The 11,424-nt window shown below is 46.9% G+C and overlaps 1 protein-coding gene across 1 annotated transcript; it reads right to left on the bottom strand.

The window, feature by feature from the left end:
* Nucleotides 1–5,107: 5,107 nt before the first annotated feature.
* Nucleotides 5,108–9,705, bottom strand: LOC136483819 (3-ketoacyl-CoA synthase 20-like). Its single transcript, XM_066480983.1, has 2 exons — nucleotides 8,709–9,705; nucleotides 5,108–6,131 (listed from the first exon to the last, which is right to left on the bottom strand). The coding sequence occupies exons 1-2, from the start codon at nucleotides 9,471–9,473 to the stop codon at nucleotides 5,331–5,333; spliced, it is 1,566 nt and encodes a 521-aa protein (XP_066337080.1). The 5' UTR covers nucleotides 9,474–9,705; the 3' UTR covers nucleotides 5,108–5,330.
* Between the last annotated feature and the right edge of the window lie 1,719 nt (nucleotides 9,706–11,424).

Below are 11,424 nucleotides of genomic sequence, written 5' to 3'. Positions count from 1 at the left end.
TTTCTCCTATAGAATAAAAAACGAAGGAGACGGGGTGTCACCATGAAGTTCTGTATAAAGTAGCCAAACACGACCAAAATGAATTCTAAGGACATGCGAAATGTCCGGTTCATGCCTAATATTGACAGGGCAACTAAGTTTTTATGTACTAGTTATTTGCTTAGCACCATGTCACACTTTCTTAGCACTTGGTGCCACGTGGTATAGATTTTTTTTATTTTGCCGGATTTATGCGGCAAGACACTTTGTCCAAGGTTAATTGTGGTAATTTGTTGCTAACAATTAAAGTAAAATTTGAATTTGTCAGAGAAACGAGGTCAATCAAATAATCCTACATTAGTTAGCTAGGTGATTAGGTCCCAGACCAGACATTTGCGTATGCACCGAGAGTATGTGGTTTTAATTTGCTCATGTACCGTCGCTAAGTCTACAATTGCGTGTGCCATTTAATTTTCAGATCGCTAGTTTGGTTTGGGGACGCCAGTTCCTCTACAACGTGCAGGAACTTTGTTCTCGTACCAACCTTGCCACATGAATGATTGTACATTTGCACGACGATGTACGTACACACGTAGTTTTAGTCCGCTGTTTTTTTTTTTTCTGTTCCATATTCATCGTGCAGATCCGATCCGGCCGGCCTGGCGTCGTCACTGCTAGCTGCTATTTCATTTATTTATTTTCCTTCTCAAAAGGTGCTTTTCTCCATAGATGTATCAGTTGTTTTGAGACCTGTTTGAAACAGGTACGTAGTAGAATCATCCTCTCTAGTTAAATTCTTAATTTCCTCAAAAAAGAAGAGACACCTAATAAAGATGACTTTGAGTAAAACTACTAGTTGGATCTTTACATTGAGTTTTTTGCATGTCAGTGATCTATCTTTTCTTTTTTCTCTGTAACTAGGCCACTTCTGAACGAGAAAGTACTGCACTTGAGTTAGGCATGCTAGCTGACCCGGACCCACGTGCCTTGTACTGAAACAGGTAAACGACGTACACTGTGTTTGTTTGTACACTACTTTACGGCCTTGTTTAGATTGTAAATTTTTGCAATCTGGACACTGTAGCACGTTTCGTTTGTATTTGATAAACTTTGTCCGATCATGGACTAACTAGACTCAAAAGATTCGTCTCGTGATTTACAACCAAACTGTGTAATTAGTTATTTTTTTATCTACATTTAATGCTCCATGCATATGTTCAAAAATTGATGTGATAGAGAGAGAGTGAAAAAACTTAGAATTTGGAGGAACAAGGCCTTAATGGAAAAGGCATAACAACCAAACATGGTAGTAAAACTGAAGAAACGAAACGAGGGGGAAAGAAATCCATGGTGGAGAAATCAATGCACGCAATGCGGCGTGAATCATTGGCAGACTCATCTTGGAGCGAACTCCAGTTGACCTTGCCCCTGGGCCATGTAAAAAGACCACTAAATGACTATTGGGAAGAGTGGACTCCATGGAATTGAATTCGATGTACCGATATGATCGAAGCAGTCATCACCTAGGTTTACTAAAATTACTGATAAATTGATGCAGCTGTGCTTGACCTTGACCTAGCTAATAACTAAGCTAGGGGGGGGGGGGGGGGGGGGGGGGGGGGGGGGGGGGGGGGTGCCACCATACCAGCTTCACATATGTTCGCTGCCTTGTTTAGACCCTTGGTTCAAGTAGACGTGCCTCATGCCCTTCCATATCTCAAGAGTTAAAGCATAATCCCTCCATCCCATAATAAACACTAGTAATAAGTTTTCTAAGATTTAATGTTTGCCCCAGAAAATTAACATTAATTCTACATATAAACATGGAACATTGTCTCCCAATATGCATGGAAGCTAATCATGAGTGCATGCAAACACAAACTGCCAAATTCAAGAGATGTCCTTTGGAAGAGGAAAGGAGATGAAGAGATGTCCTTTGTCAGTGTCCTCAATCTGTGTAAAAATTTCTAGAAACTTATTTTATTATGAGAGAGAGGGAGTAGGCGTTTAGATCATACTATATTATACCCCCCCCCCCCCCCCCGGCCCGTTCTAAAATCTAGGACATGCTTGTTTAGTTCGCTACCACACTTTACTATGAATTTTGTAGCGAACTATTTATTTTACTTCCACAATTTGGCATGTCATTAATTAATGTTCTAATCTCTACCTCACCTGCATATCTATATGCATCCTTGCCAAACTTTACCCTAAGCTGCGCACGGCTTAGGCAAAATCTGCCAAGAAGTGTGACAGCGTGTTTAAGTATTTGTTTCGTGCTAATTTTTTTCTTCTAAAGAAATCAAGTTTACAGAGAAATATATTAATATGTGTATAAGATATATTGTGTGGCTGATTTATTGAAACTAATCCGATGTCCCGTAGGGTCGGTGTAATTTTCTTTAACCTTAACTAGTTTTAGTTAGAATAAGAAAATTTTGACTTAGGACTAATTAAAACAAAACACACTATACTTCAGAATAGAGGAAGTATATTTGAATAGCTGGAGCGGTTAAATGAGGAGAAAATTGTGTAAGGTTAAGCGTGGGAGTTAGCTAGTTGGGGGTAGTGTTTAGATATATTTTTGCCATCTCGATCGAAGAACTCGTCATGCTCGTATATCGTATATGTTCGTCACAAAAAAAGGAAAAACAAAAACAGCACATGCTCGTAGGACCCGGTCGGTACACGTTCCTTTGATGAAAACGTCGTCGACCCCAGAAGCACTCAAAGGTCAAGGCCCAAGCGGCTGCATGCAATGCAATGCAATGCAACTTCTTCACTTTTTGCCCTTCCACAGTTCCACGCAAAATCAGGGCATGTTTAGTTCTCAAAAAATTTTGCGCAGTACCTATCACATCGAATCTTGCGGTACATGCATGGAGTACTAAATGTAGACGAAAAAAAACTAATTGCACAGTTGGGTGAGAAATCGCGAGACAAAACTTTCGAACCTAATTAGTCCATAATTAGACACTAATTGTCAAATAAAAACGAACTACTACAGTAGCCAAAACTCAAAAAAAAATTTGGATCTAACTAAACACGCCCTCAACGATCAGCCAGGTCAAAATCGACGAGGCTTCCCACCTCGGAACCTGCACTGCGTCACGTGCTTGTACAGCTGTCCACCGCTCAGAGCTAGTACCTCTACGCCCCATTCGCTTAGAGCAATTTAGAGGAATTCTGGAGGAATTTGGATGAATCTGGAGGAATCTGTGAGAGGGAAACACTGTTCCGGATGAAAAAAGAAGTGGATCAAGCCGGATTTAAGGACACACGAATGGAGCCTACAGATGGTGAACTTATCAGCTTGTTTATCAGTCATAGTACAATATATTTCTCTCACAAAAAATCAGATTCAGTCGACTTATGCCACAGAAACCATCAGCCGAACAAAGCCTTAGACACCGTTGGCAATTTCAGTAGTACAGGAGTATGTAAAGTAGTACTCGTATACAGCGCAAGAAGGCACCATTGGCACGTTCGCTACTTCGATTAATGCCGGATGCATCGGGTTTACTTACAATATATAAGCAAAGGGGCTCCGTTGACCTTTGACTGCTTGGCTACGGTAAAGCAAACGTGGCACCTCGAGGTACCAGTGCCACCTTCATTGTTCGCTCTGCCCGGCCTACACCGATGCAGTCAGAACGCCAATGCGCTGTTATCCACCACCAGCGTAGTTGCATGTCGCACCATCGCCTCCTGTTTCTTCATTTTACGGAATATATCCTAACACTCGTTTTTGTGGATGTTACATGCACACCCATGCCTCGAACGCAGGGATGAAGCTAGATCAAACTCAAAGGGGATACATTGCTGTGGGTGCATATACTTTCATGATAATTGGTAGCGATGAATTCATGCATATATAGTGAAAATTTGACCATAATTACTATTTTTTTGTTCTGGCATGAATGCACCCGCATCCGCAAGTTTATAAGGTAAGAGCATCTCCAGCATCTCCAGCAAGTCCCTATCTTAAATCCCAATATATCTTTCCTCACTTAGGAAAATCAACCGCAGTCGCGTGGAAATATAAGCGCACACATCGATTGACCAATCTAGAGGTGGAAGGATGTGTGGAAGAATAAGAAGTAGGACATGGTTCTTAGTGCAAATGTACAAGAGAGAAAGAAAAGTATAAAAATGGTTAGAGTGATTTGGAAATAGTTTAGGACTCTTGATGCAAAATTGTCCTTATTTTAGGAGCCGAATTTTGGGAAACTGTTGGAGATGCTCAATAAATATACTCCCAATTTTGTAGCCACTTGGAAAAAATCATTGATTTTTTTGGAACTACTGGAGATGCTCTAAGTGCATGTTTGGATACCACTAACTGAACTTTAGACCCAGATATTCAAACATGTGAATTAAAGTGAACTAATTTTTAGTTCCCAATCCAACTAGCCATTGGTCTTAGGTCAAGGAATGTTTTTTTGGCTTTTAGTTCACTTTTAGTCCATGTATCCAAATAACATTGGAATAAAAGTGATCCACCTAAATTTTAGTTCTACTATACTTTAGTTCTAGTTGATCTAAACATGACCTAAATTGAAATTAAACAAGTTGTTAAAAGGGTCGCACCGTCGACGAGGACACATCATCATATAAGTCTAGTATCTCTGAATGAAAAAGTAATTATTATACTAGAAAATGCAGGACTGTAGGCATGATCCATGGTCGTAGACTAGAGAGAGATTCGGTGGAGTCGGCAGGTTCTTCCACAATGGCAAACAACCTAGCTCTGCTCAGTTGATGCTGCAACCATAACTTAAGCCCAACACCAGGTTGCATTACGAAAACAAGGTGGCGTTCCAGCCCAAAGTATTCATTAAGCCCATACACACAAGTCACCCAATTGGGCACACCGCCATAACTGGGCCGAGTGAAAATAACACAATTCAAGGGGGTATCCAATAAGGCCCAGTCCAATGAAATACAGTACCACATAACCATGTACATACAACTTTCAAGTTTGGACAAGTTTCAGTCACCCGATTGGGCTTGTTTTAAGTTCGTACAGTTTTCAGTCCTTATTATTATTCATGTGCCAAACCCAAAGACTCCACATCAGGTTTCTGCTTCCGATCGAAGCTCCAAACCATGTCAGCGACAGTACATCTCATCCAATCATCACACTTGTTGTATGTAAGGTATTCTTACAGTTACAGAGCTTCCCTGTATCAAATTACGCCGCCACACTCCATCAGCACGCACTTTTGTTTTGTCGACATACTTAATAAAGAATTTTCAGGACGACGAAGAAGAAGAACAGCAGTACTAGTAGCAATCTTGTAGCTCGTCCTCCGACGACCAGAGAGAACCAGAGCCGTCCTCGTCACTCGTCAGGACACGACGACGCTCTCCACCTTGGGCACCTCGACGGGGAACCTATGGATCTCGTCCACCCATGGGTTCCCGACGGCGCTCTCCTTCTTCGGATCAATCGTCCGCAGCGCGCGCCACACAGCACTATTACACTTGAACCCGGACCCGAACGCGATCTGCCACGCGCGGTGCCCTCGCCGGACCCGGCCCTGCGCCTCCGTGTACGCCAGCTCGTACCAGAGCGAGCTGCTGGAGGTGTTCCCCCACCGGTTGAGCGTCATGCGGGACGGCTCCATGTGCCAGGCGCTGAGCTCCAGGTTCTTCTCGATGGTGTCCAGCACCGCCCGCCCGCCGGCGTGGATGCAGAAGTGCTCGAACGCCATCTTGAAGTCCGGGATGTAGGGGCGGAGGCCCCGGACGCCGAACACCTTGCGCGCCACGAGGGAGGCCAGGAACAGGATCTGCTCCGACATGGGGAGCGCCAGCGGCCCCAGCGTCGTGATGTTGGTCTTGAGCGCCTCGCCAGCGACTGCCATGAGGTCCTTGGAGAGCGCCACGCCCACGCGCCCCGTCTCGTCCTCCTCCTGGAACACGCACCGGTACGCGCGGTCGTCGGCGCCGTGGTGGGTACGCACCGTGTGCATGAGCTGGTACTTGGCGCGGCGGCGGTCGGAGCCGCCGCGGTTGGTGAGGAGGACGGCGGCGCCGCCCATCCGGAAGAGGCAGTTGGACATGAGCATCGAGCGGTTGTTGCCCCAGTACCAGTTCAGCGTGATGTTCTCCATGCTCACCACCAGCGCGTACGTGTTCCGGTGCACCTGCAAGCAGTAACCCATGCAATCGTCGTTTAGGTTCAGCTGCTCAGGAATTCACAAAAAAAGAAAAGGGAGGTCACGCAGCAGCGTGTGCTACTGCTATCTCGTCTGATCTGATTCTGACCAGACGATTCACCGGTCGTCGTCGTCGTCGGCCCTGAGTGACCCGTGCGCGTTGGCATTGGCGCGAGAAGTTTCGCGACGCCTGCGCTGCGCCCATCGATCGTCCCAGCTACTCGATCGAAGCATTTACTCCTTGTGACTCGCATTTACTCCGCGAGCTTTCAGTCAGCTAGCTGCCGTCATCAACCATCAATGGCGAGGGATAGCTGCAGGGACTGATGAACTGCATGCACAGGCACAGCTAGCGCTGCCCATGCCGGTACGTGCGGCAGCTGCAGGATGCAGGCCACCGGCCGGCCGGTCGCCATTAACACGTTCGGAGCGAGCTGAGAGAGAAAGGGGCGAGCAACGGATCGGACGGGACGGGAGGAAGCAGCAGCAGCAGGGTGCAGTTCGCGTTGGTTGGTTACACTGGTGATCAATCAGGAGCTACCCCAACACTCCTGACGTGGCCATTTCGAGTGATTGGGTGATGGCGATTATTGGGTTGTGGGTGCACACTCGAGTGAATGTAAGGGGGTTCCTATTTGAAAATTTTAGCTGTCTCATCGGATGTTTGGACACATATATAAAGTATTAAATATAGATAAAAAAAATAACTAATTACACAGATTATGGCTAATTTGCGAGATGAATTTTTTAAGCCTAATTAGTCCATGATTTGACAATGTGGTGCTACAGTGAATATGTGGTAATGGCGGATTACTTAGGCTTAATAAATTCGTCTCGTAAATTAGTCTCCATCTATGTAATTAGTTTTATAAGTAACTCATATTTAATTCTCCTAAATAGCATCCAAACGTCTGATGTGACATGGACTAAAATTTAGTCCACGGAACCAAACACCCCAAGTGAATGAGCAGGACCGACAGATAGCTCTCTTGCGATGGTTGGCAGTTACAGGGTGATAGGAACTGTTCAATTTGGCAATCTTCCAAAACCGGCAGATTTTCCTCCGCAAAAAGGTTTCTGTGTCCTGAAAACGGTTAAAAAAACGAATTCCAGTAGATCGGAAGCCCGCTATATTTTCAACTTATATATAACATACAATTTGGTGATGACATCAATACGATACTGATGACGAAGATGATATATAAGTTAGAAAATCAGAAGCAGGGTTCAAAATTTGGGCGAAATTTAGCAAAAATCAGTAATTTCGGTGGTGGCTGAAAGAAAATATGAAATTTCGTAATACGCTAATACATGTGCTATATAACTCGAGACTCATATTTTCTATTATTTATATTACATATTCTTCTATTCAATATATGTGTAGTCATAAATCATATTAATATTTGTTTAGATCTTTTTTTAAAAAAAAAGCATACTTCATCTGCTAGTCTCTAAAAAAATTCGGTGAAATTTTGCGAAATACGGTAATTTCGGTGATGGCCGAAATTTTTGCAATACCGAAATTAAAAACCCCAATCAAAAGTTGATTAGGAACGGCAACGAACGATACCACTAACTGGAATGTCCCACTTTCGCTTTCAACCCTTCAAGGCAAAATTTGCCAGGCCTTTCTACTTTTTATACGAAGCCAAAGCTCGCTAAACTTTTCCCAAATTCTAAGCTTTTGAGAACTTCCAAAGTGTTCCAAATGTTTGTTAAACTTTATTTATACTTTGATGACACACTTAATTTTTTTTTTTGCTAATTATTAATTTGATCTACACCAAGATTTGACGCAAAAATATACGCGCAGAAACTCTGGTTCATTTTCAAAAGGTCTTTGCAAAGCATCTTCGCAAAACTACACTAAATTCCGCGCGCATAAGTAGCAGCTAGCAACTCAAATATATGTATCACATGTTCACATGAAATTGTATTCTATTATGAACGTTCCAACTTCTCCGAAATTTTGCTAAAACTTGAAGTTGCATAGACAGCCAAATTTTCCTAATTACTACTTTGATCCTACATATGTACAGCTAGATTTGGCGCAAGGCACATATACATAAAGAAACTCTCTATCTCATAATGATCTTCGCAAAACATAAGGATCAAATGGTTTTCAAAAGTATATTAGCAAAACTATACTGAATTCCTCACAACCGTCAAACTAATAGCCCAAGTTAATGACTAATTCAATTGCAGATGAGAATTGCTACCTAATCCATTTCTATCTAGTATGATCAATTAATTTCTAACCGAATCAGTAATGTTCATCTGAAACTCCACTGACCAAATTTCCGTACCAAACCTTTCAACCACCGCACAAGCGAGACTACACCCTACACGTGTTCCGTCGTACTATAAATGCAGAGTCAAACCTAAGTCAGAACTCCCCTGCTTCGTCAGACCGCTCGATCTCAACTCAACCCTCCGTTCACGCATCACCGGCCGGCGGCAACCGCCACGCAACCAGCAGCTGCGGTGGCTGAACCACCCCGAACGCTCGTCAGTCGTCACACTCGCAGATAGAGGAGAGGAAAAATGATCCGATCGATCGGTTACCTGGAGCAGCTGCTTGGCGAGGTCGATGGAGATGAGCCCGGCGCTACACCCCATGCCGCCGAGGTTGTAGCTGGCGACGTTCCCACGGAGCTTGTAGTGGTTGACGATCATGGCGGACAGCGACGGCGTCGGGTTAAACAGGCTGCAGTTGACGACGACGACCCCGATGTCCCTGGCGCGGACGCCCGTCTTGGCGAGCACCTGGTCGATGGCGCCGAACATGACGGCCTCGGCCTCGGCGCGGGCCTCCGCCATGCACGGGTTGGGCGGCACGTTGAGCACGGCGCTGGGGAAGTAGGTCCCCTGCCCGAGCCCCGACCGCTCCAGGATCTTCCGCTGGAACGCCAGGTTGTCGGGCGTGAACACCCCCGCCGCCTCCGACTGCCGCATGAACCTCTCCCGCGTCACCACGTGCTCGGGTCCCGGCTTGTAGCACGCGAAGTCGAGCAGGTACACGGCGCGCGGGCGCCGCATCAGGTACGCCGTCGCGAGGACGGTGGAGAGGACCAGGAGAGAGATGGCGAGGGGCGGGTTGGCGGTGGCGGCGGAGCGGGTCGCCAAGGCGAGGTCGGAAGGGGTGTGGTGGGACAGGCGGTGCGCGGCGTAGGCGACGGCCGGGGCGAGGAGGAGGTACAGCGCGTTGGAGATTGCTAGGTGGTAGCACTGCTTGAGAGGGCTTGTACGGTGCCGCGCGTTCTTGATCGTGCCGCCGCCGCCGGTGGAGCCGGCGGCGGGAGCCGTGGTTTCTGGCTGATGGCTGCTCATGGCTAGCTGCTGGCGTGGTGCGCGTCGGCAAGGCTAGCTAGCCCGGTGTGGCCGGAGGGAGCGAGCTTACGAGTTTGGAAGGTGTGGTGGAGAGGACGGCCGCGAATATATAGGAGTCGCCGGGGCGGATGGGGAAGCGGGTCGGAAGACGGAAGACCGGGAGCGGGAGAGAGCTTGGGGTGGCCGGGTGGGTGCAACCACCGGAGCCACCATTAAGACGGTGGTGGCGAGGGGAGGGGAGGGGGTTGCGGGACGGCCGGCCCTGCCCAGTTTTTTACTCTCTTTAGATGCGCCGGCCTGAACGGGCGAGCGCCTTGGACACGTGGCCGGCATTACTGTTGGCCGCCGGATGCTCCATCCGAAGGCTGGTGGCGCTGCCGTACATGCGACGAGGTCAGCTCTTGGCTGACGGGCGGACCCGGCTATCGTGGGGCCAGATGGCAGAGGTGGGCGAGCGGCGAGGGGCGGTCGCCTAGGAGCGGCGCTGCTGTTCCGGCGTTTCGGCGAGCTGCCGCGCGCGGCCACGCCAGCGGCTGACGGGCGGACCTGGCTGCCGTGTGGCCCACCTGGCGGCGGATGGGGGTGGCGTTGGCCCGTCATCGCGGTGCGGCGCAACTGTTACGGCAGGCCGCTGTCGAACAGGGATTGGCGAGCTCGGGCCCGCACGCCGCGTTGAGCCCCGAGCCACCGCTGCTGTGCGAGCCAGTGGCGGAGCCACACCGGCCAGCATAGTAGTAAGTACATTTGTACATATACGTAATATATACAATGAATACATCTGTATTTGTAAAAAGAAAAGAAAAACTTACCCACATCAGGCTGACGCCAACACGAGACACGGGAGGCCCACGTGACGCGGCCCACACGGCAAGTCCAGATGCCTACGAGGTTCCCAGTTTTTTCTAATCTATAATACAAAGGCCGCTTAATCCATATTCGATTTGTATGTTTTTTTTTCAACCAGAATAGTATTTTTCTTTCACAACATTTTAGTCAGAATAATGTTTTTTAGTCAAGATTCAGTCAGCCGAACGGAAAAAAAACTCTCGATCAGAGTCAGAGGGAGAGAACACAGGGAAGCTCTCCGGTTTATTCTGCTCTTCTCATTTGGTTTATTCTGCTCTTCTCATTTGTGTGTTAGACAAGTTTGTAAAGAATCCTTGCTCACCACCGATTAATACCAGGGATGGTCTGTTCGTTTCGTCGTAAAGGATCATGGATTATTTATTATTGACTGGTTTGGCTGGTTTGATGCGATAAAAAATACTATTCCAACTTATAAGCTACGATCATATATAATTGTATAAGCCCAGCCGAACAGACTAAAACAACGCTTTAGGATGTAGCGCCATGTACATACAGCGCAGAGGTAATGCATGTCGGTGTTTCGTACGAACACCAGCAAGTAAATTTATAGTAATGTGCGTTAGGCTCGGATGGTGCGTTAAAGGACACAAGATTTATATTGGTTCGGGCCGAATGTCCATACGTCCAGTTTGTTGCTGCTCGTGTTATTAGCACCGTGAACGGTTCGTAGTAGGGGGTACAAACGATCAAGAGAGGGACTGATCCCAAGTCTCTGATGGAAGGGTTGAAAGGAGGTCAAGACCTTGGCAGCAGCTTGACTATGCGTGTGTCTTGTATTGTTCGGTCAAAAGTCCTCCCCCTTTGATGGGAGAAGCGCATCCCCTTTTATAGATGAAGGGGCTGGCTTTACAAGGATGAGGGCTTTACCTAATCTTGTGGCTCATGTCTACCCGACCTCGTTCTTCATTCTGATGAGTGCGAAGGAAGATAAGTGCCTACAATACTGTCGATGTCTCTGTAGAATGTCAGGTTGATTACAGAACGCTGCCCTACGCAGGGTATGGGCTGTAGTACAGTGGTTTTGACTTATTAGCCTCTCCCAGTCTTGCTCCGCACGCCTTCTGGTTCCTGTGAGTCTTTGTCG

Source organism: Miscanthus floridulus, chromosome 9, assembly GCF_019320115.1.
Source record: "Miscanthus floridulus cultivar M001 chromosome 9, ASM1932011v1, whole genome shotgun sequence".
Taxonomy (NCBI): domain Eukaryota; kingdom Viridiplantae; phylum Streptophyta; class Magnoliopsida; order Poales; family Poaceae; genus Miscanthus; species Miscanthus floridulus.
Note: the sequence above shows the minus strand (reverse complement) of the source record. Positions and strands in the feature narration are given on the sequence as shown.